At 34.9% G+C, this 18,563-nt stretch overlaps 2 protein-coding genes across 2 annotated transcripts in view; one reads left to right on the forward strand and one right to left on the reverse strand.

Moving 5' to 3' along the window:
* Window positions 1-18,563, forward strand: part of LOC134839731 (uncharacterized) — a 31,634-nt gene that overhangs the window by 11,257 nt on the left and 1,814 nt on the right. The gene's annotated exons all lie outside the window — the stretch shown is intronic.
* Window positions 12,258-18,214, reverse strand: LOC134840217 (uncharacterized). Its single transcript, XM_063855940.1, has 3 exons — window positions 17,661-18,214; window positions 13,347-13,513; window positions 12,258-12,596 (listed from the first exon to the last, which is right to left on the reverse strand). The coding sequence occupies exons 1-3, from the start codon at window positions 17,765-17,767 to the stop codon at window positions 12,394-12,396; spliced, it is 477 nt and encodes a 158-aa protein (XP_063712010.1). The 5' UTR covers window positions 17,768-18,214; the 3' UTR covers window positions 12,258-12,393.

Genomic DNA, 18,563 nt, shown 5'->3' on the forward strand with positions numbered 1-18,563 from the left:
AAAGGAATTTCAAAAAAGTTACAACCCCTTCGTAAAGGACCATACCAAATAATTGCAAAACCCACTGATGTCACATATAAAATCACCGACTCAGACAAAAAAAGAATCGTTCAACACCGAAATAACCTATTACCTTATTATCCAAAAGAATACGCACTTCGCGAACTAACTCAATTATATTCTTTTATAGGTTTAAAAGTTATTCAAAATGGCCCACATACGGAAAATACAACAAAGGAACAAAATGATATTCACCTCGGAAATCAAAATACAAAATCAACTACCACAAAAAACAATACAAAAAATCTAGATCAAAATACATCTCAAAAAGAAAGAAAAAATAGAAAAATGACAGAACAAATAATACCCCAAGAACAAATCGACAAATCAGAACATAGAGAGTCTTCACGACTTAGAAATCAACCACGTAAAAATTATAAATTATTCATCCCACAATCTAAAATATTAAAGAAAGTTGAATTTCAAAAACAACTTTAATTCTACATTTAATAATCTTTGCACCTCTGAAACATTTTACACTTTCATTTTTCAAAATAACATGCTGACAAACACGCAGCGATTCTAGTTCATAATTAGCCAATAGGATTCATCCAATCCGTCACCTTCTCTAACTCTAACACAAACCAACTAGACGAACGATATTAAACCCCAGGCATATCTATAACTATAACTTTACGACCTCCAGGTCAAAAATAAGCAAACCACTCCAACTTGACAACTAAAATAAATATCACCATAATATCATAACCCTCCCTTATCTAATAAACCAAAGATCAACAATATTTCCCCAACTCAGACCTCAAATACCCCCCAAAGCAAATTTGTTAACTTAGCCTAAAGTAACAAAATGAACATTTTAATTAGCCTAAAGTATAAAAATCTCACCATACCCCGGATCATTTGACAAACAAAAATAAAGAAAAAGACGACCTCCCAGTCACCATGAAAATTGCCCCCAACAATTTTTTACAAAACTCAACCCACTTGTCAAAAAACTAATAAATAATCCGACCACACTAGAAAATCGCCTCAAACAGCAAAAAATATTCGACCAAGAGATCATTTCTTAAATGCTCTTCTCTCAATCAGTTACTCAAATACTCATAAATTTTAAACATTTTTTTACAATACTTGAAACCTTTATAATATTTCTTTTTGATATACTTGAATCTTTTCTAATAATCCTAATCATTTTTTGTAACATTTTTTAAATTTTCTACACTATACTCGAACTATTCCTCCAACTTTCCAAAACCCTTGATTACATCCACAGGTACAATTCATATAACTTGTCTAAATGATACGAAAAATTTTCAGTAGAACTGATATTTTTTTATTGTTTGTAATTTTCATAGCATTCTTATCATCCCTCATTTTGACCATATGTAAATGTATAAAGAAAGCAATCTTCACATTTGCCCTAGCAACAATCCTCCTAATTCTTTTTTTAGAAGAATATTATAATAAACATAAACCTTCCCACTAAAGTAACAATTCAAAAATCCATCAAAAATTGCTACCCAACAGTCACAGAATCAGTCTTCACCGACATCATCCCAAGATAACCTAACACCACCATCAACTACTCAAAATCCTCAAATATCTACACGAATTTCTTTTCAAGACAATCCATACACTTTTGAAGAACGACATGCTCGTTTATCAGAACCACTAGAACCAGTTCAACGACAAGCACCTCTAAGCGAACCAACATATAACCTATACCCAACACTACCACAAGAACTAAGTAGAATAAGAAATCCTAGTCAAAACCAAAATACAGTCGAAATAAATAGACAAATTATACATCCTCGACGAAACAGAAATTTTCAAACTCCCCGAGTTCATTTTGATATACCTCAATCCCCATCACAAAACACTCCAGAAAACCCCATTGGTATATTACCAGAAACCCCTACACTTCTTTCACAACGTAGCACCTCAAGCCTACCATCAGATTACTTAGGTTCAACACCAACATCTGAACAAATACGTGAAAATCCCTTTAACCCCCCAAACCAGGCATCACGACTACCATATTGGACAACACATTCATTTACACAAGGTGAATTAAATTTAGTCAATAATCCAATAGATATTTCTACGGATACAACAACATCCTCATCACTACCAGAAACATTATCACTACCATCAACACCATCAATAAGCCAGATTTCACCACCACCTTTTAACTTAAATTTTCCAAATAATCTCGACGCCAGATATCGAGAACAATCATCAATAAATATTCCTTTAAGACTAGATTGGAATACATTTACAGCACCTCCACCATTATTTGGACAACATCAAGAAAGTAACCGCCTTCATAACTGGGCACTTAATAGATTACAATATCGCCAAGATATTCACAACGATATCCGTGATCACAATATTCAAATACTCCAACAAAACAGTTTACAATTAAAGTTTGAAATCACAGTTAAGTTAAACAATATTACCCAACATCCCTACCCATTAAACCCACCTAACATAACAGCTCAATCACTATCACCACCGTTTATAACTACTGAAGTAATATACAAATACGACAGATATACCAAAAACACAATTGGTTACATTACATTTTATAATCCATACTCAGGATTATCATACACATGTATATTCTAAAATTATTAATTTTTCTCCAACTCCTTTTTCTAATAATCTCAAATCAAAACATAAACCCTTCTCCTCGTACAGGACCACAAGATTTATTAGTAACACATTACGATTGTGAAGAAAATGAACAAAAAACACTACATAAATATGCAATAAATCAAGTATCACAATGTGAAACAGAACCACAAGCTATAGAAACCACAGATGTAATAGCAACACTCTATTCAAAAGCCCGAGCAACAACAGTTACAGGTTATAAATTCACAGCAACATTTTCCGAAAAGAAAGTACATTGTTCACAAGTCTCGAACGGAAACAAAAACCGACTTGACCATGAATCATTCTATCAGAGTAATATAGAACGTCTTTTACATCTCAATCCCGACGATTGTAAAAATGAATTACTTAGACTAAACATCACACAAAATAAAAACTCCGCAAGAAAGTTAGTTAACTTTCAAGTTTTTTCAGACTCTGTACATCAATCACAACTTGAAAGACACCAAGGACATATAAAACTAGACGAAAAATACCCGTATAACGGCGCACACGGACGATTAACCTATGACCTACACGATAAACATTGGATACCACACATTGGTATAAATGACCCATCAAACTGCAAAGCAGACACAAAAAATAAAGGATACCAAGAAATAATGTTTTTCGATTGGAAAATACAACTCGAAAAAATACAACTAACACGAGATTTATCAGATAATACAATGATCTATCAAGGAATCCGATTACCTTGTAAAAATGATCAAGGTTATTGCGACCCTACAACGAGAACACAAGCAACCATTGTTTGGTTCCCCGAAGATACATGTACAACATTTCAAGTAGCAAAAATACACGCTCGTATGATAAAATTTCACGAAAAATATTTTATACAATCAATTCCATATGAACAAGTCCATCCATCACGAAAACTAAGTTCAAATTTTAGAAACATAGACAATATAGAAAATAAATTGACACGTTTTCAAATATATCAAGAAACAGAACTTGCATGTAAATACAGGAATCCACTTCACAAAACACAATACTCTGAAATATTAGTTGAATACGAAAAAGGATTCGACATGACCACTGGAAAAGTAAAAATCGACCCATATGCCACAGGTCATCCTCTAAACGAAGGAACATCCTATATACCAGTTAATTTTGAAAAAAGCAACGGACAACCTGGTGGACATCTAAAACCCCATGACACCAGAAGCACACGCTTACAAGAATTATCACTAATGAATACTACATATTTCGGTAATATCCACTATGATATTCATTTAGATATGAAACTAGATTATACAATTAGCCGAATTTTTCAAGAAATGTCACTCTCCGAATTAGAAACACTACACCAACTATGCGAATTAGAACGAACACAAATATTACAATCACTTGCACTAGCAGTATTAAAAATACCCTATGCAGGATACTTATTATCTGGAAATAGATCAAATTTTTTAGACTATGAAGGAAACATCTTATGGTTTTATACTTGTACTAAAAAAATATCACCACTATACGTTTTTGAAGATAAACGATGTTATAAAAGAATCCCTATCTTTTATAAGAATAAAGTACATTTCGTGGATACACTTTCACGAAGAACCTATTTCTGGGATACCGCAGTCCCATGTGGATCAGAAAACAGCCACAATGTAGTACAACTAAACCCTGATGAAAATAAATATTATCTTCTCACTCCATATCCCACATTAATGCAATCACTCAAAAAATTTTCACCAGAAAGCATTCGCGCTATTGCTCGAAACCCAAATATAGACTTACAATCAATAGGAATCTATTCAAAATCAGATATTCAACATCACATTAGAACACAACAATTCCAAGAATTATTAACACAAATGGACACTATACAAAGACAATCAATAGACCAAAATTTACGCAAACTTGCAGAAACCGCAGGATTTGCCGATATCTACACGCAAGACTATAGCGGATATTTTAAAGACATTAAAGATTATATATATCTAAACGGTGAAAAATACCGTCCCCAAGATATATCACCAATTAACATTTTTAGCTTTGTTACACTCAAAAATGAGATCCTCGATTTTCTAGGATGGCCCTACTACATCTTAGAAAAATTGACTATTTTATACGCAATGTTTAACTTTATTGGATTTCTTTTCTCACTTTTAAAAGGAATCTACAACACATGTGCTATACACACACAAGTAAACAGACAAGCAAGCGTAGCACGCATACTCTTTGCAGGATTTTTTGGAATCTTTTCTACATCTATAAACAAAATTCTTTTAGACGCACAAATAAAAGAATATAACACAAAAATAGCAACACGACAAAATACATACGACGAAGAACATAACAATGTAGACATAACGCCAACGGCACCACAATTACCACCCCTACCAAATAACCATCCACTATCCCTAGTCCCACGAAATTTTCGAAATTTAGCCATCACACATAATCCAAATTTTCGACTCACCACATCACAAAGTCCCATTCAACATATAATGACACACCAGTCACAAGATGATAATACTTATGAACAAATTATTGAACAACCCCATACCACCGCTTTTCAGTCTCAAAATAATCATTTTTTTAGCCCACGATGAGCCGCCAACTTGGATCACTACACCGATCAAATTCCCACCCAACCAATCTTACCTCTCCAATCCCAATAATACCACTTTTTGCTTTTCCGCCACCCGATTTTCCATCTAGTAATGTAACATCAGGCATGAATTCCGACACTAATTCACACATCTCAGTTTTATATTCCATCTCACAACTCAATAACCCGAATATTGAAACCCCCGATGAATTTGCCGACTCAGAACCATCCCCATCCAATAATTTTCATAACTCTTCTAATTTTTCTCAACCCCCTTTTCAACCCATATTATCCAATAACCCTGACCCAATCACTTCCACACCCTCTTATGCTTCCCAAGTTACCCCAACCTACTCCTCACTTCATTCTGACCAATCATCTCATTCTCCAGACACCCCCCGAATCTCCCCAGAGCTAGATAATTTTATTACCCTTCAACAACAACCCTACCACCTCCATACCCCAACAATAAACCAAATCTCCTCCACAATAAATTCATCCAACCCCCCTACCCCTACACCCTCTTCAAATTATACTGAATCATTAGCACCATCATCCACATCAACTGAATCTTCACTCAACACTAATAGAGCTTACCGCACTCTTAAAAGAAAGTTCCCCAACCATCCTTTCCCAGCAAAACCAGGAACAGCCCGTGAATACATCAACCACCCCAAGCATACTAACACAAAAGAATTTTTAGCCATCACCTTACCCTCATTCCCACAATACACCTTAAACACCCCCCACGACACTAACGAAACACGCAACTTTGTAGATGAATACGTTTTAATGCCCACTCTCTCTTGGACCTCATATTATCATTTTACTAACCCTCTTTGCTTACCTTTATCTAACACTCACATCGATATAGAGCGAAATATGGACATGCTATATCGACTCACTACACCACTAACCGCTAGACAATTTACTTACGTTGGATATAAAAAATCACTAAAAACACACACTGCACCTAGAGCTAACGAATATACACTCGAATACTATGATCACAACATCATCAGAGCTAACCAAGATCAATTCTTAGACGACGATCGCTTCGCTAATCCACAAATTACCGAGAAATTTTTCATCAAGACACCATATATATTTACACTAAACATCTTCGACCGAAAGTTTGATCACATTATTTCAGAAGCACTAACAGACACACAAGCATACGAAAGTTTTAAGGAACGCTTCCAAATATTTTCACTAACCTTTCATTTCCTTGCACCACACGAAAGAGATTTACACTGCTCACACGATATTATGTTGCGCACTAAACAAACCCACACATATAGTTATTATCGCTTCATCCAAAATCACTTTGACCTACACACACCCTCTAGACAACCACACCATCGTTTTCAATTCATTAATTCCAAATACACTTCACCATTTTTCCTAAATTTCACATATTGCATTAAAGATACTAACCTTCATGGTATTCTTCGCAATTATGATCCCATAACCCAAATGTACATCTTCTGTCCCATCACCAAGACCTTCAACGCCGAAGAATCCCGACCCTTCCTTATCCCGCACGAGTTTGTACAACCTATAGAAATCCCAATTTTAGAATTCATCCACAACACTAAATTCAATCACAAATTATATAATCTAATCCAAAACACACCTTATGAGTTTGCAGTTGGCACTGAAGAACTAACCACTATCAAGGCACTCCAATTGCTTTGGCCACTGCTTCAGACTAAAAATATCATCCGCATCTTAGCTAAACTACTAACAACTTCAGAACTAATTCACGACATCTTCCCCCACGGTTTTTTCCCCGACGACTAACAGGTAAGTATGAATTAAATGAATATTACTAACTAATTAAAATATTAAAAAACTCACCATACTTTATCCATGTTTTCTTTAGATTTTTAGCCTTCATCCGACAATCACCTACAAAAACCACAAAAGACAAATAAAAATCGCAAATTTCATCAAACAGATTTCAAAAATTCTATTAATCTCTTACACTTATAAATTAATAAATTTAATACCAATGCAGTAAATTCATTTCTAAAATTTTCCCCACAAGCAGTAAATCTAATTATGATGAAAATTTGTAACTTAAAATTCCCCCATAACTAGCAGTAAATTTCCAAATTCTATGCAGTAAATTAATAAAATGCAAATGCAGTACTAACCTTTTGATATTCTCATTCATTCGCACAGAAATTCTATCCACACTCGCACAGCTCGCCCACGAAGAATTGTTTAAAATAATGAATTTCAGTTTCAAGTTCTCACACTCAACAACTCTAACATATAATAACATGTTTCAAACCTTCCTTTAACCCGGTTGGAAAGGAATCATATATTAAACAAAATTAACCAACGCAGCTTACTAAATACCACAAATCATAGAATAACAGCATGACTAAGAAAAGGAAACCAACGGTACCCAAACCGGATTAACCCAGTTTAAAACTGGATAATTTATTCTTTTGAAGACTATTATAAAGTCTAAGAAAGAAATAATAAAACACAAAAAAGTCGAAAGACAAACCCATACCACGAACAATTTGCTTTTTGGAAAAAGGACATAACCAACAAGACATAAGAAAAACCACAACAAACCCAACATAAAACGTTGTCACATAACAGGACCCCTCACAAAAACCGCATGAAATCATACTCCCACTCCTGGCCTAACCCACCAGGAAGGACGTCCTGAGCATGCTCTATAGCCGGCCTAACCCACCGCGCTACATCCACGCTTTGTGACCACACCTCTATTTTTAATAAGAGCTACTCAAGTGTGAGTAACTCTTCAAAATAACCGAACTAAAACAAAAAGCTTTTGTGAAAACAACTAACTAAAATCATAATTAAAAAATATTAAACTAATAAATGTTTTATAAAATGTAAATTACATTATGCAATACATAGATCAGAATACAACACCAAGGACGAACATCTAAAGACAAAACGACCCCACTACACTCGAGAGAGAATGACCAACCACAATCGATATGCCACTCACAATCACAACTCAAAGGATTTAGAGTACGACTTGACTTCGCAGAAAAGGACTTCATTGAACTAGACCAATGACCACCTCGATGTTCAAGTATACGTACAGATCCGAGTAACCAGGCATCCCCTCCACGCACAATCTCCACGCCATTCCCAAACTAGATCAGACACAAAAGAAGTTCTCCACGCAGAACAGAAAAACCTGACATAGCCAACCATTCTGAAATCAGATTTGAGTTTGTTGCGAAGACTTAGTCGTTGTCACTAGAAGACACAACGTCTTATGTCTCTAACTCCAGCTTCCTGGAACTTCTTTAACAAAAAGGAAACAGAAGAAATAAGATGTTCGCCAAACACCAACTTCCATCATCCATCCTTCGAATTGCAGAAGAACTATTCTAAAAAACTCTGTAAAACCCGGATGGGTGGAACCTGATCTAAACTACATTTTATGATTGGATAATTTAGATATTTTACCAATGTAAAGTATTTAATATTAACCAATCATGATCCATCTAACTAACAACCCACTTATTTGTAAGTGCTGAAGTTACTTGTAATTTCAGCACCAGAGAGATTTGAATTTAACTTAGAAATTAGTTGGACTCTCCCGAGCACTTCAACAGCCGCAATAGACCAGTATACCCTAGATCTATTGAGCCTAGCAGAGACTAGTTAAACAACCTGAGACTAGATAGTATAAGAGTAAGATTAGGATCGGTATTAGACTAAGAAGTTGCACGAATCTATCCGGCCGAAAATAAGATAGCGTGACGAGCAGACGGTGTACCCTATCCGAAATTACTCTATGAGTTAACCAACTGGGTCCTAACTCAGTAATATCCTTGATTTACCAGAGAAAAGTGTGAATAATCCGAGTCTCGCCCGAAACTTTTTGCAAATTAGTTTCGTAGTATTCAACCGCATCCTGTTCCCGGTTTCTGTTTTTTTTTTTCAATTCAAATCATAAATCTATGCCAGCTTAGGAGTAACATGTATCAGACTTATTTGTTTAATTGATCCGCTCATAAAATTATTCCAGTTTGAATAAGCGCGAGCTTGATTTGGTCCAGATTACGCGTTATTAGACTTGGAATGATTGATCAAAGTTTGTTTGACGTGTTTGTATCGCTAGTGGTGCTAAGTTTCATGTCCCCTCTATGTTGATATCTTTTTTGTAAGAATCGATGAACGTAGTTTAGACTCTTTTATAGGTCGTGATGATTTTTTTTCAGGAAGTCTTAAAATTTTTTCAGGCTCAAATTTTACTTTTTTGCGGTTTGGCTTTTGATTTCTTCTTAAATTCAGTTACTTTTCTTTGTTAAAAGAAATGCAAACTCCACTACCGAACAGAGAAAGTGGAAAAGTCACGAAAAAACGTGAATGGCTTCCAATTTTGAAAATGGAATTTAATTGTCAAATTTCTCAGCAAAAACATTTTTTATAATTATTGATCCAGTTTTCTCAAAATGGGTTAATATCAAATCATAAATTGCTCTAGAAATTCAAAGAGTCTTAAGACCAATTTTTTTCTTGGAAATTTGATAGTTGAGATTTCAAAAAAATACTTGACTTTTTCCAATTGTCTGTTGGCTGTTTCATTTTCTGAAACAGCTTTCCGTTTTATTACATATTTAGGCGTAATTCATTTTCACGTATGTATCATTTCTGTTCCAAATCTTGCGACTAGCAAGTGTATTGCAATCAGGGCACATACTTTTTAGCGGCTCAAAAGTTTGCTCACTAGACTCTGCAGCTCGACTCTTCATCTGATTTTATCACTGAATAACCTTTCAGCTACTCAATTTGCCCATTTAGCGTGAAGGTAGCCGTAGCGTCCATGCTTAGACGACAAAAGTCAAATTTGATTTTTTTTGGATTTTTTTATTTGTTAGTTTATCAATTATCTGTTTTTTTTTTCAGACTATTCTACGAAAAAATATTCATTTTGATTTAAGTAGTTTGTTTGTCTGCAGTTTCTGAAATGCCATCCTTAGTTACTCCTGGACTTTGTAGTATACCAACTCGATTTTCTATAATTACTCTTCTTTTCGCTTTAAAAATTTGGTTGCTTAAATTGTTTCGGCTTCTGTTTATTTGGCTTAATCATTTCAAATTGGACAATTTGGAGGACACTTTTAGGTTTTTATGCATGTGTGCTCAAGAAAGAGGTAAAAATATGAATTTTAAAGTTTGGTAGCTCAACTTTTGTTGTGGTTATGAATTCGGTTTTCGCTCAATGGGCGTCTACTCAAATATTACCAGATTAGTTGGTGCTCCTTAAAAATCGCAAAAGCTTAATTATTGCATTATTAGAATGATCAATACGTCTTGTTAATGTTTGTGCCGCATGTTTTCAGTATTTGTTCACGTCCTCTTGTTTTAGTTTTTTTATATTCTGAATCATTTTATCATTATAAGACAGTTTTAGGCGAAATGCATCTTCATGTCTATATCAAATCTGCAATCAGGGCAAAGACGTTAAAAATTTTGTTCACCGGATTATGTTGCTACATTCTTCATCTCACCTGGTTAGCGAAAAAAATTCCAGCCACTCATTTTGTCCGCCGTTGAGCGTGATAATTACGTCCATGCTTTGGACAACAGAAGTCAAAATTGAAAATTGTTTTTTGTATTATTTTAGTTGTTGGACCATTGTTGATCTGTTTTTTTTGTCAGTTTATTCTTGGAAAATTGCATTCTACTGATGTAAGCGATATGTCATGCAACTGCAGATTATGGGATTATGTTCTACGCTGTTTGATATTATACGGTATTAGGACACCATGGGATCAGTCCAGTCTTTCCAGGAAATTTTCCGGAAGTTCACTGCAACTTTGAAAAAAGTCAATCGTTCGTTGCTCCATTTCTTAAAGGTTAATATAATGGATTATCAACTCATGACGCAATCCTACAACGAATGAAGCTGATCTGATTGTATTTGTTCGAAAATGGAAACACATCTTGAATTGAATTGACAACTCGGCTTGTTTTCTTCCAAATATTATTAGGTATCTTGAAAGTGTCGCAAAATAATCACAGTAAAAAAAAACACGCAAAAATTTCACTAAAACAAAAAGTGAGAATGGTATTTGTGTTTGGAAAGTGAAGAAGAGTGAGATATTGTACCACAATTTTTCAAAAAAATTGAAGGAAGATTTCTTGATATTTTGAAAAAAAAAGTTTAAAAAGTTGTGATAAAAAATTTTAAATAAGGAACTCCATGGTGTGGCGCTGTCAAGATTCATCCAGAAGTTGTAAAAATAGTCAAGAAATATGAATAATTAAAGGCTTTTTGCTTAACAGATATGACAATTGTGTTTTTCTTTTCAAAATTTTTTTTCAAATTTGTTAAAGTTTTTAAATCATCATTTGAATGGCTTGATTAGATAAACTAGCTTTTTGCAAATCTTTTCAGTGTATAAAAAATTCTAAAAGTTTCATAGTTTGAATGGCTTACTGAGAGATTTGATGTTTTCGAACCGATTCTCGGTATGAAATAGCTTTCAAAATTTTTATGTTTCATCGCTTCAATGGCTTGCTTAGAAAAGTTTTGCGAACCGATTCAAGTACAAGTGTGTTAACTGGGACCCTTAAGTTTAGATAGGTCCAGGAAAAACAATGTTTAAGCCTTTAAATTTTCGCAAACGTGGTTCGCATTTGTTTAATTGTATTTTTGGAACTTCTCAAAAATTTGCGGGACCCATCTTTCATACTTGCTGTTTTGCTGGGACCCAATTATCATATTTGTACCCCGGTTCAAGCTTTTAAAATGTTTGAATTTTTTCAAAGATTCAATGCTTTCTGCGAGCCGATTGATTAATGCAGACGTGCTTGCTAGTTCAACTTGAATTGAATTGACGACGCGATTTGTTTTTTTTTAATCTTAAGTCTTCGAAACCATGAATGTGTCGAAAAGTATATGCAGTAAATGTGGTTATGAAAGCAAAGCATGCCTTTCTGTCACACGCAGCAAAATTCCTTAAGATAAAAGCTGGCAGTTGAGGTTTTACTTGGAAGTTTGAAATAATTAAGAAACATTAATAAAAACTAATTGTGTCTAATTTAAGAAAGTACATCTCAGATTGGAATCGGAAGTACTAATTTTACACCATGTTTTATTCGAGTCCTCTTTTCTTCAGTTCGGGTCAATCGAGGTCCATAGAGAATGTGCTTTCTCTTGTGTTGCCCCACTCTTGTATCTCGATACTGTCATAGCTCACTCTCTCTGCTCGTGGCTGGTTTCCCACAGCACTCATCCCCACGCCAGCCGATTTACTGCCATCAAAACCCAAACCCACTTTTGGTCTGTTTCTGTTGTTCCCCATGTCCACATTTTTATCATGATCTCCTACAAAAATACATGTTCTATTACTCTAAGACCGTAAGAGCTGGCTCAAATCTAAAATTTTCTCGAGATGGGGTGGCTCTCCCGAAACACTATAAAGACCCTATTTTGACAAAAAAAACACCGCGAGCAAGTTTTGAAAAAATATTAACTAAAAGACATTTTTATGCACCTATTGGAAGTTTTTGACCAAAAATATTTAGCAGCTATTCTAATATATATACATAAGTTTCCACATGTCAATTGAGATGTCTGATTGGGTATAAATAACAGTTACACACCTCCCCTGAAAAGTTGTATGTATTGGCGCCGAACTTGCCTTTAGACGTTATTTTTCATGTTTTGCGACAATATATATTTGTAGTGGGAACTTTCTGCGCTCCTCACACAGCAACTCCGTTTTTTTGGGCTTATAAAATGTTTTCGTTAAATTGTTTGACATTTATCCTTAGTTGTTGTCGGCTCTTCTGAGCTAACCTATGATTGATTTATACTCTCGTTTCAATGTGGATACTTGGCATGGTTACGTAGCAGTATTTAGACAACCGAGTATTCCTACTCATCAGTAAGCAGACAAATACTGTATTAACCAATCAGAATCGAGACAAGGAAAAAATTAATAAATAATAATTATTTATTTCGAAAGTTCGCTTTCCCATCTCGATTCTGATTGGTTAATACAGTATTTGTCTGCTTACTGACGAGTAGAAATACGCAGTTGTCTAAATACAGGCCGCACTACACTTGGCATACCTATGTAAAGGGTGGATTCTCCTCGCGTTGAGATGAGTGTATTGCACACCATTGTTCTGGGTCTCCACAAACGTGGACTCTCATGATGCTCCTTCGACTTTCCACCCAAGAACAAGTCCGGGTTCATTGAGTCACGATAGACACGAGCACGGGTCGCATCGTCATACCTGAACGGAACAAAAAAGATCGGTTTACTTTCTAGATAATAGAGTGAGAAAAATTTTCGGTAATAACCCTTAATTTTCAATAGTTTTAACGAGAATTTGGTGGAAGGAATTGTGGGGCTGGTAACATTTTTTCCGTATTTAATTAAATGAATTTCGAGAAACCGACTTTTATGTTTTGCAAGAAACCGTCGCGGCTTTTTGAGCTTTTCCGAAATAAAGAACTTCTTTGCCACTAAATTAATTTTCTGACACAAGGTTACAAGTGTGTAGTCGTGTTTTCTCACAAGCAATATTGAGTTTAATATTAAGATTACGGCCACTTATTGGAGAAAAAAAACGAAAACTAATTTTTTTGTCAACAAATGTGAAAATATTTCAATTTGAAAACAGATAAAAGATAAATTGACAGATGGAAGATAGATAACAGACTTTCGTGTCTTATGAGTATTTACTCATAATTGGTGTTCTAACTATCAACAAGACTGCTCATATCAGGGCGAAGCCTTGAATGTTCCGACTGCCTTTTAAGATTTATGGAGCAGTAATAAAATTAAAAAGTTAAATGTAATAAAACAAAATGAATTTTTTTTCTTCTAAAATTTGAAATTTTTTATGAAAATCATCCCCCACACGCCATTTAAAGTACAAAAGGATAGATTTTGCTCCTTGTAACAAATCAATTATGACAACAAAGCTTCTTTCAACCAATTTGGAAAAATTTCTAAGACGGATTAACTCTCCGCTTACGCGTTAATAGCGCCAAATATATCGCGCGTTAATTGTCCCAAATTAGCCAAAATGGCAATCTTCAAACCCCCATAACTTTACGAAAAATAATCACAGATGAAATATCTTTTCAAATTTGAGCTTAGGACAACAATACCTTTCGAATGGCATAAAAAATTCCGTCAAAAATGGCTAGTTAAAAAGTCGAAATTTGTCTGAAAAAAAACCACCCCGTGCACAAATATTCTGTTACTTTCGTATCGAAAGTCGAAACAATAAAATGAAATAATTTTTTTTTCTAAAATTTGAAATTTTCTTTGAAAACCATCCCCCACACGCCATATAAAACACACAAAAAATAGATTTCGCTCCTTGGAGCAAATCAATTATGGCAAATAAGCTTCTTTCAACCAATTTGGAACGATTTCTAAGACTGATTAAATCTCCGCTTACGCGTTAATAGTGCAAATTATATCGCGCGTGAATTGTCACAAATTGGCCAAAATGTCAATCTTTAAACCCCCATAACTTTACGAAAAATAATCACAGGTGAAATAATATCTTTTCAATTTGAGCTCAGGACAACTATACCTTTCGAATGATATTCAAAAATTTGGTCAAAAATGGCTAGTTAAAAATTTAAAATTTGTATGAAGAAAAAAACCCACCCCGAGCACAAATATTCCGTTACTTTCGTATCGAAAGTCGGAACAATAACAAAATCTATGTTAAAAAAAATTTTCTTCGTCATCTTCATTAATTTTGTCGAAATCGAAACAACTGTTAGCTAACTCGAATACTACGAATAATAAGAACGTCAGACTTAGAGCCCAAACTTGGAGCTCAAAATCAGGGCCTGGTATATTTTAACTTTTGGTCTTGATTAATAAGAGAGAGAAAAATTTGCAATTTTGAGACAAGTAATCAAAAATTGATTTTGTTAGCTCATGACTCCCTGAAATTTAGTTAAATTTTTTATTGTGGGCAACCAATGTCACGTTTTGTGATCTTTAAAACTGAGAATCCTTTGGGTTAATGCTTTTTAAGACTATTGAATAGTTTTGTTCCCGATAATTTAAAAAGTGTTTTTTCTTTAATTTGAAAACCTTTTTTGCTCTTATTTCAAAAACTCTAGAGATCTCAGTTTAAAAAATTGCAATTCCTCGTAAGAAAACTGTTCCTGGCATTTATTCCACCATGTTTTCTTAAATTGATTCTGACAAACGAATCCTAATGGAGTCAATTATTTTTCTTCAAGTATTTCATTATACTAAGAATTTTAGTTTGCACAAGTAAATGAAATAGTATCACTAGAAAGGCTTTTTCTCGTAAAATTAGTTTGTGTAACTTTTTCAGTTACTCGAAAATGAATAAGCAACTGAGCGATAGCGTGAAAAGCATCTTTTATTTTGTCGATGAATCGATCACTTGCTATTAAAATTGAACCATGTGCAACAAAAACATATTGGATTTTTGATGAAACAAAGCAATATTTTACATATAAACAAAAAAGTGGACCTAAAGTGAACCTAAAATGGACATTGGTCTCGATTCCACTGGAGACGTTTACCAACTGGTCTGTAATGTGACAAGCTTTTTTTTAAAAAAAAACTCATATTCAAGGGCAGCCGAGGATCTAGGATTCTCTCGAGGGGGGGACGGATTTTCAAAAAAAAAATTGAAAATTTTGTCGACCTTTGTTTTTTAGGTCGACCGAAATGATTTTCTGAGCTCTCCCAAATCACACTAAAGACCCCATTTCGACCAAACTCTCTGCGCCGCGGGCAAACTTTTGAAAAAACAGGCCAAGAAAGGCGTTTTTAGGCACTATTTGGAGGCGCCTTTAGAAAAATTTTAAGGTCAGTCAGCCAAAAATGGATGTCTCAAATAGTACAAAGGGGACCCTTTGGGTCGGCTGGGGGTCGAATCCCTAAGAAAAAGGAGCCCCCCCCCTATCTAAATCCGCAACTGTTTAAGGGTTTCCAAAGCTTTTTTAAGATCAAGGAATCGAAAATTTTTTTTCATCTGAATCTTGCTTTTTTTTCTGTAAGATCGGCTATAGCATCAAACAAGGACTGTAACTTCGGATGTTTTTCATTTTGAAAGCAATTACTACAAATAAACGTCAGATGGAGTCAATAATGTAAATTAGAAAAAATATATATTTTAAAGTCATGATTGAAGCTGCATTGAAGATGTCCCTACGGTTTTTCCAAGGTGTTAGCTTTTCGATTGAGTTCCATCAAAGTATGATGCATCGCTGAATATGCTCAACTAATCAATGTCTCATTAAAGAACTAATACTTCGTTTCTACACGTTACATTAGTGATCAACATTGGCGCGCCATTTTTTTTGTAAAACTAACTGATCGGAGCATTCTGTGCAACTTAAAAAGCCACCCGCGTCATTGTTATTCAAGGCGAACAATTGAAAAGAGCGTTGGTTTTTCGTCAGTCTATGTGATATACTTTTGGGATCTTTTCCCCCTATGGCATTTAGTTAAGAACTTTCAGCCCCTATAAAGAACTAACTTAACGATTGAGCATATGTGAATTTTGCACCGCATAACGAATTTCTCCTTTTTGCAAAAGATGAGGACTAGTTACCAAGATCCTATCGTTGCCCTTTTTTTGTAAAAGATTCAAACTTTTCTTGGGTCTGAACAATGACGTTATTTTCTAGAAGCTGGCAGATAGTGCATATTACAAAAAACTTCTTGATTTGCTTTTGAAGGCTTAGAGAAAATATTGTGAATATTTTTGCAAAAAAATCGATTTCTGTTTTTTTTCTTGAAAGATATTCTTTTTTTTGACCTAGTTCAGTAGCGGATTTAGCAAGGTAGGCGGTCGCCCCCCCCCCCCTCCCCCTCAGGGATTCGACCACCTGCCAATCCAAAGGGTCCCCCTTTGTACTTTTTTGAGATATCCATTTTTGGCCGACTGACCTTAAAAACTTTCTAAAGGCGCCTTTGGCGCCAATCAATACTAATTTTGAGGGGGGAACGCGCGCCGAAAAAACGCGATTTTTTGGTCGAAATTTTCTAAGTGCATAAAAATGCCTTTTTTGGCCTGTTGTTTCACAAATTTGCCTGCGGGGCGGAAAATTTTGTCAATTTAGGTTCTTTATAGTGATTTGGGAGAGCTCAAAAAACCAAATTAGTTGACTTAAAAAAAAGGTCGAAAAAATTTTCAACATTGAAAATCCGCCCTTTTGAAAATTTTTTGAAAATCCGCCATACCCCCCCCCCCCCCCCCCCTGGAGAAATTCTTAGATCCGCGCCTGACCTAGTTTGCAAGAGTTGGTTACCATTTCTGCTCGTTTTCCTTTTAATGTTTGCTACCAATTTCAGTGTTTGTTTATTATTTTTGTTAACTATTGTATGTGTACTGTTCGTGTATTTTCTGTCATGTATAAACTCACTGTTTCTTGTGTTGGTATTTTCGTAGGACGATGAAGAATAGGAGAGTAAGTATGACTAATGCACCCACCGCCATTCCCGTGAACAGGGCAGCATGCCACAGCAACATAACTACACTTATCAAAGACAACTTCAAACACTGATCGTTAAGCAAAGTTTTTTTCAAAGTGGCAAAACCATAAATCTATTTGACTTTTGTGACAGTTACAGAAATCTTTTTAATGTCTAAAATTTTAGAATCTGATCGCCGTTCGAAGCACGATTTTGATGCTGTTGGACATCAAAAACTTTGTATCAATATAAGGCAAATACAAAAACTCTTCAAATATTCAAACCAATTGATATGCGCGGAAGATTTGGACCCGGTTGTTTGTCGTTTTTCACAATAGGCGGCGGAATAAAACTGACAGTTTCAAATATTTCTTGAATCAACGAAAGATCAGATGCATTAGATCACAATGAACTTTCAAGAGCAAACTCAAACAGTTTTAGGCTCATTGATAACAAACGCACTCAATGTCGTAATGGATTGGTTGGCCAACACTTGGCGAAATTTCCGTAGAAACTCTCTTGATAGTTTATCGTGTTTCAGCTTAGAATAATTTTGCAAATTTGCTATCTTCACAAAAGAACCAATTTGGCGCCACTTAAGGCCTTTCAGTAGGTGGTGTCAAATCAGTCCGATTCGGTTTGATGTCGCTGTAACTAACTATAGACTGTCGTGTTCAACGGCTGAGTATTTGAAAGGGCAACTTTCACATCCAACTCAAGTTGAATATTACTTCAATTATTGAATTGTTATACAGCCGTGTCTTACCCTAAAACTCGCTATACGATAGTTTATAGGTACTCGTTCAGAAGTGCGGCTCAAAGCAAACATCATAAATGGTCCTAGATGAATGAAA

This window comes from Symsagittifera roscoffensis, chromosome 2 (genome assembly GCF_963678635.1).
Source record: "Symsagittifera roscoffensis chromosome 2, txSymRosc1.1, whole genome shotgun sequence".
NCBI lineage: Eukaryota > Metazoa > Xenacoelomorpha > Acoela > Convolutidae > Symsagittifera > Symsagittifera roscoffensis.